At 46.6% G+C, this 16,850-nt stretch overlaps 1 protein-coding gene and 1 long non-coding RNA gene across 10 annotated transcripts in view; both read right to left on the bottom strand.

Annotated features, from left to right (window-relative positions):
* Nav2 (neuron navigator 2) overlaps positions 1-16,850 on the bottom strand; it is a 669,303-nt gene that overhangs the window by 266,763 nt on the left and 385,690 nt on the right. Inside the window, exon 1 of one of the 9 annotated variants that reach the window (XM_063256805.1) lies at positions 2,607-2,750. The exons of the other annotated variants lie outside the window; for them this stretch is intronic. Within the exon in view, the coding sequence (XP_063112875.1) occupies positions 2,607-2,678 (72 nt within the window). The 5' untranslated portion in view covers positions 2,679-2,750. Of the gene's footprint in view, positions 1-2,606; positions 2,751-16,850 lie in introns of those variants that run through there. 9 annotated transcript variants of the gene reach the window in all.
* LOC134477738 (uncharacterized) overlaps positions 14,856-16,850 on the bottom strand; it is a 78,977-nt gene continuing 76,982 nt past the window's right edge. Inside the window, exon 2 of the long non-coding RNA XR_010049936.1 lies at positions 14,856-16,202. This is a non-coding gene — a long non-coding RNA (uncharacterized LOC134477738). The remainder of the gene's footprint in view (positions 16,203-16,850) is intronic.

The raw sequence follows: 16,850 nt of genomic DNA on the forward strand, positions 1-16,850 counted from the left end.
GCTTCTACTAAGAAGACTACCGGCTCCCACACTGGCACCCAGGAAGATAGGGGTGGCTCCCCTACCCGTGGGACAACCTGGCCAGGAGCACAAAAGAACAATTTGCACAAAGATGCTATTTATTCTACAAAGTCCTGGAAGGAGGCCCCTGATTGATTCATCTTGTACAGAACAAAGCTGCTTCAGCCTCCTCCCATCTGCAGGGCTCACAACCAGAAAGCTCTTTCCTAAACAGAACCCAATCAAGCCTCTTTAACCATCCCAGGAAACAGGGAGGCCGGCCGGCAGTCTCCCCACTTGACTGACAGCTCGGCAGGACTGAGATCAGCGCTAGTCCTGCCCTCCAGGTGCTTCAACTCATCCCATCACCTTCACATCACAAGGCAGTTACAGAAATCAGTCCAGCTCACCCTATAAGGGGGCAGTCTCAGGCAAAACTGAGGCGGAGGCTCTCTAGTTCCTACTACTGTACATAGCCGAGTTAGACAGAAATTAATAGGCAGTCAGACAGGACGAGGGTTTGGAGGGAGTCAGTGCAGAACATGAGACACATCACAGCCGTGGCTGAGGAACATCTGTCAAAGGCCAGGCCCCAAGAAAAAGACAGAATGACCAGGCCTACAAGCCTGGTTGAGGGAAAAATAGTAATTTGGGATTGTACTGTGACTGGTATCACCTGGTCCAATAAAATCCAGGTAGGCATCAGTCATCCAAGTAAGTGACCAGGACCTCCTATCCAGTCCTTCTAAAAAGGTTTCTGTTCTTTTCATGTATACTTGCTACAGAACTTGCTTCCCCAGCCAATCAATATTACTTAAGCGGCTAGACTTGTAATCTTATTGGTTGATTATAGTTTTGACCCATGTTGTACCCCACCTTGCGATTTTGTACCCACCTCTTGATCTTCCTCTCACAAACTTCCTCTGTGAAGTGAGGTTTGGGTCTCTTTCTGTCAGGAGCTGGCTCTTAAAAACAGGTTTCCTGCTTTTCACCTCTGCTGGTCCTTAGAATTCATTCTTCGATTTGGGGGAACATGAACTCGGCCTATCTGCCATTTAGTAGCTTGGAAGTTATGATGTTTTCCCTGTATCACTATGCAAGGGGGAATTTGAAACCTGTCTCTCCAACCAGGTTCATCAGGACACGGAATTCCCCAGGCAGGCATCCACAATGTGTTCCTCAAAGCTCCAAATTACATACCATAGCCTCCTCCTACTGAGAGGTCTATTTTTAACAGCCTCCCTCAAAAGAAATCCCCTTCAAGCGCACTCAGCTTAGACCCCAATAGTTAAAGTAATAACCCCCAAGACATTCCTACTAATGGCTGGGTAGTATTAGACATCTCAAACCAGAACGATTTGTATCCAATAGCCCAGGAGACTTGTACCTCTAATGAGCCAACGCAGTGGGAGGACAGGGCAGAAAGGGGATGTGAAACATTTGGAGGACTCAGCAGAGCAGCCCATATGACAAATGGCTTCAAAACCCAATGGAAGGTCTCTCTCTGTAGGGATTTCCCTGCTGCATCATCCGTACCCTTTCCTAGAGTGACACAGAACAGCTACTCACCAAGCAAATGCTTTGGAGATTTAAATATTTTACACTTAACCACTGCAAGGTCAGTTAGACACAGTACTCTCTCAGCAAATGAAGGAAGCACAGCCTTCCCTAGAGAAGGAGACTCTGCCAAGGCTGCCTGGGAAGCTGTTAAACATACGTGTGCTAGCGGAGAATGGGGATAAGCTTAGGAAGAAAGGAAATGTAGCACTGCTTTTGCAAAAAGCATAAGCTAAAGAGGTTTTCCTGCCATAAAGCTATGTGGCCTCTGACCATGCAGACCACATCAAAGTGACCGTTTACAGCAAATCCAGAATGCCACGCGCCTAAGCCCCAAGACCACCATTAACTCTGGTGACACCAATCACCTAGACGTCAAGGAGGTATACAGGAAGAAAGGTACACCTTGCCTTTTTGCTGTGCACATGCGAGCTCTCCACTGTGAGCGGGAAGCCACGAGGATGCCTGCCTTCCAACCGGAGAGATCCCACCCAGGCTTCCCTGGCCAGGAGGAGGAGAGGGCTGCGGGGGCCTTCTTGGAACATCTCTGCGTCTCACCAGGCAGGAAATCACTTCCAGTTGCCCCAGACGCGGCCTTCCTGCAATGAAGCCCTCCGGAGCATTCCCTGACTTCTCAAATCCCCGGCAACAGTCCAGCTCCCTCCCGCCTGCACCTGCCGAGGCCCTCGGAGGAAAACAGACGAGCCACACCTGTTGTCATCCATGACCTCTCGATCCGGCCTGGTCAGCCCCGCCTTGGGTTTGTGCAACTGTATTTTCTCAGGCCACCAACCATTTCCAGAGGGATCGTTCTCCACCTGCTCTAAAAATACATCACAAAGCCCTCACCCCACAAGGTCACTCAGAGCAGCAGAGATGGCTATTTGCTCCAAAGACTACTCCGCAGATGCAAGGCCCAACCACCTACAGGGCTCAGGGTCACCCGGCACAGAAAGGAAATTGGAACCATCTCTAAGCACGAACACAGGTCAAATAAACTTCTGCAGCTCTCCCCAGAGACCCTGCCAGGATCCCTGGTGGTTGCTTACCACTTTATAATGGTCACAGGAATCCCAACTTTGACCCCGAGCAGGAACCCATAGGTTGATGCTCAGAGGCATGACTCGATCCCTGCCACAGAGCAGCAAGCAGCGAAGGCCCACAGCTGGTGGCCTGTGCCCTCTCGGGGTGTCTAGTTCAAAGCACTGCAGAGGCGGGTGAGTCCTCCAAGGTTAATTTTAGCTGAAGTCACCCACCCACTGTGGTCAGATTTTCTTACACAGGCCATCTCCTGAATAGTGACAGCTTATGTTACTCCAACCCCCAGGGCAGCCCTCTGGCCCCTGCCCTGACTCCGACTGCTGCAATTCCAGCATCTCCTATGGCCCCCACCAGATTCTCTTCACCCTGCAAAAGAATTTGACTTTCTGTGCTTACATTTTCATGACCTACTTGGGGCCAATAATATCACCGTTTCTTTGGCTGTCTCAGGCAAACAAACCTGGGAAGTCGCTCCCCTCAGTCCACGCTTGGCAAAGCCTGGGCAAGGAGGCTGTAGGCTGTTCAGACTTCATGTTAGCTGGGCAGTGGCCACACAAGAGTAAAAGGCCTGTGTGCTTTCACCTTCTACAGCACTTGGGCATCCTTCCATGGTGCTGTCAAGCACACGGGGACCTGAGTGCCCTGTCCTGTGCCCAACCCTCTGTCAAAGGGAGAAGACAGGCCTACCCTTCTATTCCATCACGGATAGGGGAGAAGAGTACTCTGCATGTTTCATCCGAGGTCTCCCCCTTGCAAGGGAAGAGTGTGTGCCTTCAGTTTTGCAGGGACTTTGAAAGGGCCATGGCGGCACTGACAAGGGTGCTGAATTCCGGATCTAATAAGTGGATGCATGCAGCCTGCAGGAGAAATGTCATCAGAAGTAACCTGGTTTAGGTCCTGTATTCTGCTGAACATGTACTAATTTAAAAAAAAAATGTTCAGAGCCAGGTGTAGTAGTACACACCTGAAATCCCAGCACACAGGAGGCTGAAGCAGGAGGATTGGTGCAAGTTTGAGACAAGCCTGGGCTACCCAGCAAGTTGTAGGCCAGCCCAAACTGCATAGTGAGACCTTGTCTCAAAGAAACAGAAAGACTCAGGATACTCATGAGTTATCTCATCATTTAGGTGTTTACTGAGCACATACTCTGTGAGAGCTACTCTTCTATCAGCAAGTGGGCAGTGAACAAGAAAGTGCTTTCAAGAGGCCGTCTTCCACTGAGGGAGATGCGCAGGAGAGATAAGATGGCAATGAACAAACACACTAACTCATACCACAGACCAAAGGCTATGAAAAAAGGAGTGAGAGTAAATGGTGGTGAGGGGAGAAATGCTGTGGTACGGAAACTGACGACGGGCTCTCCAAGGAGGTGACGCCTGATGGGAGATCTTAAGAATCAGAAGTGGACAGGCAGGCAAAGATGCAGGGAGGATTGCAGCATTTCTCCTGGCTCGGGAACGCCAACATCAACTGCGGACTTGTTAGAAATGCAGATTCTCAGGTCCTGTCTGACCTACAGAATCAAAGATCCTGGGGAACAGAGCCACACGCGCTGGGCTGAGCTCTGGTGATTCTTACACACCCTACAGTTTAGGGGCAGAAGCTATGGAAAGAGCATGTCGGCTGGAGACCTCTACCGCTAACACCAGCCCGTTCTGCTGACGACTACAGTCTCTGGCCACTAGCCCAGGTCCCAGGCACATAGTAGGAACTCAACAGCTTTTTTTGACAGCTTGCCAAGTGTTAAATCCCATCCCTCTAGAACTCAGATTAAAAAACACCAGCAGATAAAAATCCCAGAAGTGCTATATTCGTAACATTTTGGGGAAAAAAAAGGAAGCGAAGGAGGTCACTGAGAATTCCAGGTGGCCAGTTGAATGCTTTCTATAGTGTCAAAAACTGCCAGCCGCAGAGATAGGCTCCTCACAATCTAATGAAACCTGGCATCTCAAAGTTGGCAATTAGATTTCCTGTAAAAGGCTAAATATGGTAGCCTTCTGCTTCCTGCTTCTGAAACTCGGGTAAGAAAGGCATTAGTGTGTGGCAGCTGGGATAATCATGTAATTGATCTCTTCTACCCATAGAAACCTCCCTTCTCTGCTCCAACCCACTGACTTGTAAATCAATGTCACCTTCATTGTGATCCTGAAAAGGCAGGGAAAAAACAACCCCTCTCTGGGACCGAATTGGAGTCAATCTCCTAATGGGGCCTGGGTGACACTCTAAATGGGTGCTGCCATTCCCTGCCTGCCCCCCGGGGCCACCCACACAGCTCTATTCTGGCCAATAGGAGCTCCAGGAATGCTGGAGCAGCACAGAGGGAGCTTCCTGCAGCAGGAACTTAGAACAGAAAAGGTTCTGAGAAACGGTGTTGATCCAAAGTCCTGAGCTCGATCATATTTCTCAAGCAAGAAGAAAGGCATTTGGAGTGTAGGAAGGGTTCCATAAATCACAAACATTTTTTCCTCCTCTTCATTATTGCTCTGTGTAACTTCACTCATTCATCTAATAAATATCTGTTAAGTACCTACTGTGCACAAGTACCAGGCACAGAATGATATGCACAATTGACAAGAAACTTCTTGCCTTGAAGAGACAGATATTGATCAAACAAGGGTGTCAAGTGACGATATTATAGAAAGATGTCAAGGGCAATGGTGATAAATGCTACATGGCACAATTAGAGTTATATGTAATTATATGATATATAAGGGGAGAATTCAACCTGTCCAGAAGTTAATAAAATTTAGGCCTCAGATGGGTGTCCACATCAACCTCAGGGAGCAGATGTATTTACTGTCCCAGGTGATTATCACCTCTGAAGTTCAAGGTTACAGATGAAGAAAGGAAGAAGGCTAGAAGGGTCCAGTCATAACAGATTGGCACTGGAGACTACAGAAACTATACACTAACTTTCAATTACAAACTAAACCACAGTATAAAATATGTATTCATCTAGATAGTATACCACAATAAATTAATGTTCACTCAAGCTAGAAACAATATTTATAAATGTGTCTGTACAGAGTTTACTGTATATCCATACTTCCTTGTTCTGCTAGCTAAAAGGCTCCAAGAATAATGAAACCCCAATAGTGTGCCTTGCAGCCAGATATTGGTCCCTAATACCATTCTCCAGTAAAAGGAATCAAGCTTTCTTGGGAAATGGCTGATTACTCAGGGTAAGCCCGGAGCATGTTATGGTGTCAAAAAGTAAAGATGTACAGCATATTAAATAAAAGGTAAGGATACAGCCTGGTGTGGCGGGGCACACCTGAATCCCAGCCCTTGGGGTTGAAGGCATGAAAATTTCCAAGGCCAATTTGGGCAACTTAGTAGGACTCTGTTTTAAATTTTTTAAAAAGTTTGAAAAGGGGCTGGGGATACAGCTCAGCAGTAGAGCACCCTGGGTTTGATCCCCAGGACTGTGAAAAAAAAACACCCCCCAAAACAAACAGACAAAAGAAACCTCCCTAAGGATATGGCCCCAAACACAATGAGGAGTTATGTAAAAAGGGCACAGAGTCAACTGAAAGAGTTCCCAATAGTTAAAGTTCTCCAAGCTCAGAGCAATTTGAGCAACAAAATAAAATAATATTAGATCATAACCCAAAGTATGCAGCAAATATGAGTTCACATTGATGTAAAGAAATGGCTGAATAAATGCATGACACTAGAGTATGCTCCAGGCATAAAGAGTTGCAAATCAAATCATGCAGATACTCTGCTCTCGAGGTGAAGTGCGGGCTACACAGGGAGTGCAGAATGCAAAGCAGGGAAAGAGCAAAGTTAGGGTGCACAAAGCTGACAGGAACACCCCCCCACCCAGGTGATTAAGGTTAACACAGCCACCAAATCACATCCATAGCGTGGCCCCTGATACAACACAAGGACTTTACCTCTGTGGTCTCCCAAGCCCTCAAATCCAGTCTATTTATTCCAATTGGGGAGCAAAAGTGTGTGTGGGGTGACAGTCCACAAAACACCTGACTAATACTCCTCAAAATTGTCAAGGGCATCAGAAATAAAGAAAGTCAAAGCCCAGAGGAGGCTAAGAAGGCCTCAGGACACAGTGTCCCAGATGAACAAAGGATATGAAATAAAAACCAAAGGCAGCTGAATGAACCTGATAATGTTTCAGGATTAGTCTATCAGTTGTGGCAATGGGCTGTATTAATATAAGTATGGAGATATACAGCAACCTCTGTCTTCTGTAAAGTTAAAACTTGTTAAATTAAATTAAAGGTTTGTTTAAGAGAACAACAAACACAAAGCTGCATGGTTGAATGTGGTATGCCATCCAGCTTGAACACCTAATTCTCTTTTGTGAGCAAAGAGTTAGCCAGGTCAGGGTCAGGACGCTAGCCTGATGCTTAATTTGGAGATCATAGAACTTGAGAAACACTCACATGCATGTGTACATGCAAACACAGACAATAACACAAGCATATTATATAACGCTTATACCCCAGTTATTACGAACAATAACCTTCTCGCGTGAGTGAATTTCCCAGAATGCTCATTAGTAACTGTTAAGGATAAAAGGACTTAATAAAAAAGAAGCCATTCAAAACTTCAGGTTTTGCTTTGATCCATTCAAAAGGGCCATGAAAAAACTATTTGTGCCCAAAGAATAATCCTGAGAATCTTCCAGCTAGCAACTCTGAGCTCTAACAGACTCCATTTGATCTTAAAGGTGCTGTATCTCGATTTTCCTCACCTCGAAAAGAAGAAATTGAAATGCCTCAGGTTCCCTCAACTTTGCCAGATTATGAAAACTTGATGTGAGATACTGGCATTAATAATGTAAACTACGAAACACCAGATCCTAAGATTTCAGAAACATCTCCGATTAAATACTAAAAGGCTCATAATCTGAGTATTTTTAAGCTGGGGGGAAAATAGCTGTTACTGGAAACACAAGGCAGTTTGCTGCTAGCAGTAGGTGGCAGCATTTCTGTTCTCTGGGCCACGTTCTACATAATCGCACTGGCTACTTTTAGACAATTAGAAACCAATTGTTTTTAAACACCCTTCCATATCCCTGTTTTCCATGAAGGGTCAACCTCCCTCTACAAATCACGTTTGCCAGAGATAACAAAATCACATCTCCTTTTTGTATATACACAAAAGAAAAATAATAAAGTGACAAATTAATCTCCCCAAACATAATAAAACTAATTGAATCATCTCGTGCTGGCCACCTGCTTCAGGGATGCAAATTTAAGCACATTTTCCACCAGCTGATAACTTGCTTAATTCGGTTAGCTGTTTCGACCTTGCTTTTGTGTGGCGTTCTCAGTGGGACCTTCTTCCTGGTGGCTTCTGGACAAGGAGCTGGCTGGGTCACAGGGGTGTGTGCCTCAGGAGCGGTGACACAGGCCCTCTCCAGCTGGCTGGCTATATCTGAAGGGAGTTTGAGGGAGGGTGGCCAAGATGGCTAGAGTTTTGACTGAACAGAATTGGATAATACCACTGAGCACTTTCAATGTGCCTAGCTCTGAGTACTTTACACTCCTCACAGTCTTAGAGTGCGTTTGTACAACTGGTTCTGATTTATTCAGGGGGAGTCTGAGGTTCGGAGAGATAAGGATATTTAAGGGCTCAGCGCAAACACCATGCTTCTGTGAGCCACCAGCCATCTGCCACCTCGCAGGTAGTTCAGATGGACACAGAGGCTGCTTCAAAGTGTTGGCCTGAAGGTGAGGAACAATATCACTTACCCAACTAAGTGTGGGCAAATATGCAAAATACAGAATTTCAAAGGCAGGTGAGAGGGACCATTCTGCACTGTCAGAGGGAGGATGGAAAATGAAAGTGTGAAGAGGTTTCTGTTTGTGAGAGGAGGTTATCATTGCGGGAGATCACCATGCTATCCTCACATCCTTGACTCGGTCGTTCAAACCAATGGGTTTGGGGCATAGGGACTTCGGTGGGAGCCTATAGTTAGGGTTGCTGTGCTCTACGGGCCAGTTCCTGCCTTAGAGATGGGCACACAGAGGCATATCTTGAATCAGGCAAAGGGGCACTCAAAACACTCCACACAAAAAGAGACCCAGTTTGCAGCAGTTCGGGAAACCACCGAAAGAAGGTGGCTCCCAGGGTGGAGAAGGAAGTTCTTCTTGCTGCCCCCACCCTCTCTGCAGAATTGCAGTGTGGAGCTTTGATTTGTATTGAAAGGGAAATTCTAAGTTTGCATTTGAGATCATCTCTGTAAATTATGGGCACCATGGAGATTTTCATGAAGAGAGAGAGATCCTTCATCCCAGGGCCCAGAGTTTTCATGGAATTTTGTCCACAATCCACACACCCAACCTGCCCAATGTACTGATGACACGGTTGCCCCCATTCTAGCTGCACATCAGAGTCCCTGGGGAACGTTTAGAAAACACAGATGCCTAGGCCCATGTAGAACAGTGTGAGTCCGTATGTTTGGATGACCCGGCCATCTGCCTTTCTTTTCTTTCCAAAATTCTCTAGAGGACTCTGATGCCCACGCAGCGTTAGCTAACAAATCACACTCTACACACATCGTTGGATAATTGATCTGAAAGGAGGACAGAGAAGCATACAAGCTACTCAATAATATTTAAAAAACAGGGTGACAAGGGTAGCTTGGTTCAAGTGTGCCCCACTAAAGTGGATCTAGAGCACTGCTTTTTCTAATCCTTTCAAGGATCAGCATATGGGCTGGAAGTGATGTCACACACCTATAATCCCAGCCACTCGGGAGGCGGAGGTAGGAGATCTGCAAATTTAACTTAGACTAGACAACTCAGCGAGACCCTATATTAAAATTCTACAAGGGGGGAGGGCGGTAGAGATGTAGCTCAGGGATGTAGAGGGTCCTGAGTTTGATTTTCTGTATAAAAAAATTAGTATCCATATACAGGAGCATATAAAAATACAGTAGCATATAAAAAGATGTAAGGATACTAAAATAATTCTGTACTCTCTTCTCCAAAATAAATCTCCACTTTAAAGTAAGAGAATTTAAGGCTGGGGATGTAGATCAGTGGTAAAACACTTACCTAGCACGCAGTAGGTCCAGTACTGAAGAGAGAGATAAGGAGAGAGAAAGACAGATAGACAGACAGAAACAGAGAGACAGACACAGAGACAGAGAAACAGAGGCAGAGAGAGACAGACAGACAGAAAAACAGAGAAACAGATGGAGAAAGAGAGAGATAGAGAAACATATAGATAGAGAATGGCAAAAAGAGAGAGACAGAGAGACAGAGACAGGGGGAGAGAGACGGTACAGAAACACAGGGAGAAACAGACAGAGATACACAGAGAGAGACAGATAAACGGACAGAGACACACAGACAGAAAGAGACAGACAGACAGAAAGACACAGAGACAGTCAGGCAGAGAGACAGACAGAGACACAGAGAGACAGACACACAGACAGAGAGATAGGCAGAGAGACAGAGACAGAGGGGGAGAGAGACAGTACAGAAACACAGGGAGAAACAGACAGAGATACACAGAGAGAGACAGATAAACGGACAGAGACACACAGACAGAAAGAGACAGACAGACAGAAAGACACAGAGACAGTCAGGCAGAGAGACAGAGACAGAGGGGGAGAGAGACAGTACAGAAACACAGGGAGAAACAGACAGAGATACACAGAGAGAGACAGATAAACAGACAGAGACACACAGAAAGAGACAGAAAGACACAGAGAGAGTCAGGCAGAGAGACAAACAGAGAGACAGATACACAGAGAGATAGGCAGAGAGGCAGAGAGACAGACAGACAGAGAGAGACAGAGAGATATATGAAAAGACAGAGACAGGCAGAGAGAGAGACAAAGAAACAAAGAGACAGAGAAAAAAACAGAGACAGACAGAGACAGAGAGAGAGAGAGACAGGAAGAGAGACAGAATGGAGGAGAGGAAGGGGAGAAGGAAATGAATGAACACTGAGATTCAGATGTAATGTGCCCAAAGTTCAGAAGTTAACAAGAAACAAGGCCGATACTCAACCAAGTTCAAGTTCTGCTCTCAAAGACCAGATTATTAATTATTATACATTCCTTTCTCTAAGAAGCAATATTAATGCGAGAGATCAAGAAGTTCTGTCTCCCTGGCCCTGGGCCTATCGTATTGCAAGTTTCAGTTGAAGTAGTGCAGGTACTTGAGATGAAAGTGCTTGATGACAGTGGAGGTGACTGACACAGGACAACTTCCAACCCAGAACGTCCATGTCCAGACCACGAAGAAACAGTTATCCCTTACAGTGTAACAGCCCTCTGATGGAGAAACAGAATCCAAACAGGAATCTTTTCCTCTGAGAACTTCACTGGAGAATTCAGCCATCTATAAGGCGCATGAGATTATAAAGCCAGAAGGAATCTCGCCTGACATTTTATTTATTTTCGTATAAGGGAATGGGAAAGAAATTCTGTAAAGATAGAACCCTGTATCTACCAAAGCAAATTCAGCATGAATGAGCTTTTTCAAAAGTGCGTGTTCAATTGACTACTTAGCTCCAAGTGACCGAACTGTCAGGGGACAAAATAAATAAATAAAAACCTCCACAGTGACATTCCAGGTCAAGAAATCAGACACGCATGGTTTCATGGAAATTATCCAGGCTTTGATTCCAGGAAGAAGCCGGCCTGAATTCTGGCTCTGCCACTTACAAACTAACCCAGTGACTCTGGGGGAGCCGGTTCACCTTCTGACCCTCAGTGTTCGCCTCTATGAAATGGAAGTTTTGCATGCACGGCGCCTCACAAGGATGCTAGGTAAAAAGTCTCAGCAGCTGGACCAGCAGAGAGCCTCAGGATTTAGTAGCTCGTCTCTTTAAAGAAGCATGGTTAGCTGTTTTGAATAAATAGGAAGAGACAGCCTGATAAGGAAAGGCAGCTCCCAACACATGAAATTTTAATGTTGGTGACAGTTCAGGTTTGGCCCTGGTCAATAGCAACCATAAATAGCTGTCACCTAATGGCCATGTCCTCTGGAAAATGGGTTATTCGGCTGAGTCCATCTCCCAGAGGACAGCTGCAAATACCATCAATACTGGCACTAGGCAACAGCCTTATTTATAGTCAAGGGGCAGATTCCAAAGATAGAAGAGGCCATGGAGCCTGAGCCCATGCCTACACTCCATATTCCTGGAGGACTGAGAGGTGAGGCTTTTGGAAAGCAGATATCATGGAGATGCCCCAAACAGTGGAAAAACTGTTAATGAAAATGAGGAAAGCTGAAGAGGATAGGTCAAGGCAAAGCCAGAAGAGGAGAAAATGTGGGTTGCAACTACATACACCTGGCTGTGCAGAAGTGGCCAACACCCATCCGGGAGACAGCCCCAGAAACCTCAGAACCTTTAAAGGGGGATTCCTGTCAGCATCGGTCAGTGTGCGTCCAGGATCAAGTCAGAGCCACGAGCTCTCCCACCGGCCACATCACTTCCCACTCTTCAACATCACTCCAGTGTAACCACCATTGGCGATTTCCTGGAGTGTCATCTTTTCCAAGCTCTGGGCCTGTGGTTGGAACGCAGTCTTCACAAACTGGGGTCCTGTGGGTTTCTCAAAAAGCCCTGAATTCAAATGCAAGTCTTACTCCCTTCTCCCAATTTTTTCACTGGATTTTTTTGGTTGTTGTTCATTTACTCAAGTGTCTTGTTACCTACTTTACCTATTATGGTCCCTAAGGACAGGATCCATGATTATTATTTCCATATTCCCTAAACTTGAGTATGGTGCCACCTCAGTGTCAATATATTAGTTGAATGAATAGATGGATGAGTGGATGGGCTGACAGGTGGGTGGAGGGAGAGACGGATGGACAGATTAAAAGGGAAGAGGCAGCATGAATGGATGTGACAGATTACAAAGAAACCAGTCAGGGGACACATTATCCACTTTGTCATTTGTCATGTAACCCAGCCAGGAAGTAAGTAGCCTGTCCTGGTTATCACAATATCCTGATTAATAGAGCCTTTTTCTACCACCCCATCCACAGATTTGGACACTGGTAACTGAGCTAAGGGATGGAATAAAATCTACCCTGCCTTTCAGTTGGATAAAAGAAGGCTGCCTTTTGTCAGAGACTCACTTGGTACTTGGATGTCTCATGTGACTCAGGACTGGGAACCATAACTATGGCTGCAGCAGGAAAGAGGGGCAGCTCTCAAGCCATGAAGAAGAGGACTCTGGACACCAGACAGACGTTGGGTGAAATCATAATTGTAAAACGGATAACCTTTCCCTATTCCCTTCCTCACTGAAATCTTACAAAGCTAGTGGGAGCGTACACATTTACAAACTGGAGACATAAAGGAAACATGAAATACTTGAAATGTATGAAATCAGATACTTCCCAAGACGATCTGAATAATTTTTTTTTTTTTTTTTTCTGTCTTGGAGACAGGGTCTGGCTATGCAGTTCAGGTTGGCCTTAACTCACAAAGATCCTCCTGCCTGAGCCTCATGAGTGCTGGGATTATAGGTATATACCACCATACCTTTAGATCTGACTTTAGACCTGACTTTAGAAATTCCATGGTAAAACTCCAGGAGCAAACTGGCCTCCGGTCACATGATGCCACATCACTCTTGTCACATCCTGAATCCCCACCCACCCAAGCTTTCCTTTCTCGTTGCTGAATAATCCTGGACAGGGGCCCTGCTTGTTGACCGTTTCCTAGTTCTCGAAGCTCTGGACAGGTAACGGACTTGCCCAATGCACACGCGCTGTTCACATCCACACCTGTCTCTTTCTGAAGCTCTGCTCCTCCAGAGCACTTCACACTGCTCAAGGTTCCCTTGGCCTCTGGCCACCCCGGTACCCAGCCTGAGCAGCTAAAGTGGCAGCCTCTGCGGTGTGACCAGAGTTCTGTGTGGCCAAAGGGGCCAACAGAGAGTGACCTGGTCTGTCCGGAGGACACGGGCTCTGCCTGCAGCCCCAAGCCAAAGCCCACACTGTGATCGGAGGCTCCCTCTGAGTTAAACAGATGTGCTGGCGATTTTGCTGCATAGTTTTTACCTATGGCACCAGCACAATATGCCCACCTGGGGATATCTGGGTGCCAGAAATGAACAGAAGGGAATGTACTGTGGAAATATTAACCTTGGCAGTCTCCTGCCACGGTAAACCGCTGGCTGAGCTTTAATGAAATCTTGCACAAGAGCAGAAACATCTGTATCGCTGGTAAAAATAAATCTCGGCTTGGAACGCAGGACTGTCTTTGCACAAAGCCACGACAAAGTTGTAAGGGATGGGCCAGGAGGCCTGTCTCTGTGATCAAAAGGGTGGTTTACAATCAGTAGAGAGAGAGCTACAGCCCAGTTCTCTGTGCCCTCTCAGAAGGGTTAACAGCTTCTTGGGAAAGAAAACATGCTAAATTTGGGAATCTGAGGCTTTCCTAGAAGCCTGATTTGTTTTTCATTCTTTCTGTTTGCTTTTTGTTTTGGTTTGTGAGACAGGATTTCATTATGTAGTCCAGACTGGCGTTGAACTTGCTGTGTAACCCACATGTGCCTCAAACTCATGACCCTCCTGCCTCAGCCTCTTGTGTGCTGGGACTGTAGAAGTGTGCCTCCACGCCTGGCTGTGAAGAAGCTGATTTGTGCGGGGCCATCAAGATTCTGCAAATTGCCTGTCCTGGCTAAGTCTCTCTCCTCAAATATCATTCACCAGGAGGAGTAAACATTTGTCATAGTGTTCTTAATCATGCCCGCACAGTAAAGCAACCTCAGTTAATCATTCCACTAAGCTAAAAGGAAAAGCACAGACCTCATCTTATTTAAAAGGTGCAACCACCAGAAGCTAGGCCACAGAAGACAGTGGCCAGGGGTGGCCTCCCAATCGTACAGTGTCTGTGCCCATGTGGCACTTTCAGCTTTGCTGAACAACAAATAGAACAGAGCCTGCCTGAATCCTAGAGCCCTGGGCATTGGGGAGGCCTCCCAAGCCCTGAAGCCCATCCCCTGCCGGATTTCCCATCCTGGCTCTCACATCTGAAGACTGTGCCTGGCCCCTAGGAAAGCCACCTGACACGCTACCAGGCAAAGTCTTCCTTTTGCTGGGCCTGCTCTGGTGAGGAGAATCCCCGAGATGAATCCTGCCACCGCTTCAAAGACAAAAGCAGCATCCAGCTTCTTCCAGGAATGTTTGTACCCTGGAAGTACTTTGAATTCCTACCAATATCCTCAGAGGGCAAGGCTTCAGCTCTGTCCTCTGAACAGAAGGTGATGCTGGGGAATGGTACCAACGACAGTAATGGGGATAAACACAGTGATTTCAGTGTTTATTTAATACACGCTGCATGTCATACATACACGGAGGCTTTACACGAACTTCTAATCGAATCCTCACAACCCTGGAGGGTCTGGGCTGTTACCTTATTCATTTTACATTTTAAGCTCAGGCAGCATAACTTGTCCAAGATCACCGAGCTGGTAAGGATGGTGCTGGGGTTCAAACCTGACTAGCCTTACTCCTCTGGAAGCTGTCCTTTCTCACCATGCCTCCGGAAGACCAGCATATTCCAGTTCAGCCACATCGTGCCAACACAAACACCAGTACGGTCACCCTGGCTCATGACCTGAAGGGCCACCAAGGTCCACATGCCTGACCTGAATTTCCACTGGCAGAACCACAGGCTGTCTGTCCTACCTGACAAAGATGAAGATCCTGAACTATCCTGGGGCAAGCGGGGCCCTAGAAATGGACCAGGACAAGTGAAGACAAAGCTTTACCATTCAGAAGTCTGGTCTGCAAAGCGAGGGGTGTGGGAGGTGAGAACAGTAGGCTCACCTCTATGGCCCTAGAGAAGGGCTGGCAAAGAAAGCTGCTTTGCCAGGACCCCTGGGTGCAGGGAAGGGAGGGTACCGCCAGGGGCTGAGGCTTCGTTAACTAAGCCGAACTCTACATCCACAATTTCCACTCCCTACCCTGGGATGTGGCCTTGCTCTTGCCAAACTGGTTGGACTAAGTTACAAGACAGTAAAAATGACCTGTCTGGCCGCCACATCCCTGATCAAAGCCGTTCATTTCAAAGGCGAACTGTCAGCAACTGGGGAGATCGCAATCGGATAAGGAAAAATAAACTATACAGTTACTTCAGGGGTTAAAAATAAAACCTCCCTGCAGAAATAAAGTTATCTGTTGTGCTTCTGAAATTCCCAATCTGTAATCCCATGGGGGAAACTTATCTGACACGAATTAAAGCACACATTTGGGTCCGAGGTGAGACCCCAGGGTTCATCCGGCCTCACTTTGTCTCCCTGTTGTGGAAATCTTCCGAATCTGGGAGCATAAAAAAATCACCCAAGACTAGAGACCAGCCTGGGATCGCAGGTACCAGGGACCTGGCTTCATCCCAGGCACTCTTACTCTGCAATCTTGGTGCAAGGAAAACACAGGTGTACACGTACAGACACACACACCTACGGATAGAGGTACGTCCTTTCTTTTTTCTCTCTCTTTAGAAAGACAAAGAATTGCCAACCAAGCTGGCCAACCAGAGTCTCAGCTTACATTTCAGGGTAATTTAGTTTACGATCAGTTCAGGGCCTGAATTTTCAGAGTAAAGCAATTTAGTCGAAGCAGAATTTTCTCTGCAGGGCCCAGGGCTTTTACCTAGAAATGAGAAAAAGAATTAATTCACACTCGATATCTTAAAGAGAAGGTGAGTTTTCCTTGCTTCTCAAACTTTAAGGACCTGCTTAGATTTTTTGAAAGCCTACAGATGCACCCATGAGGGGGCAGACTTGTCTGGATTCCTGGGTGCAACTAGGGTCCCCTCTTTTCTATGGTGAGGCTGTGGATTGTTCCCCAAATGCTGGAATGTCCAGAGGAACCCACAAAACTCAGGCAGGTCGGAAGCAGGCACAGCCCTCTGCCTCATTACTGAATACACACTTCACTGAGGTAGGTCCAAGATTCAGGGGTGCAGACAGTAGTGTTGGGGGGAAGATGTTTGAAGCCATCTCTAAGGTCACATCTGCATTAACCAAAGTTTGTACATTTAGTGAAAGCAGAGGGTCTCCCTTGGGCACCCAGAAGCTGCCATGATGTACTCTTCTAAATTTGAGGTCCTGGGCTGAAACTCAGGGCAGGTAAAAGATTTTCTCCATCAAATTACTCATGTGAGCTGGGTGTGGTGGTGCATGCCAGTAATCCCAGCACTCAGGATGCTGAGGCAGGAGGATCACCATGAGTTGGAGGTCAGCCTGGGCTACACAGTGAGTTTAAAGCCAATCTGGATTACACAAAGCTAGACCTTAC

This window comes from Cavia porcellus, unplaced genomic scaffold, assembly GCF_034190915.1.
Source record: "Cavia porcellus strain 051 isolate PalLab524CR breed Dunkin Hartley unplaced genomic scaffold, mCavPor4.1 scaffold_9, whole genome shotgun sequence".
Classification (NCBI taxonomy): Eukaryota; Metazoa; Chordata; class Mammalia; order Rodentia; family Caviidae; genus Cavia; species Cavia porcellus.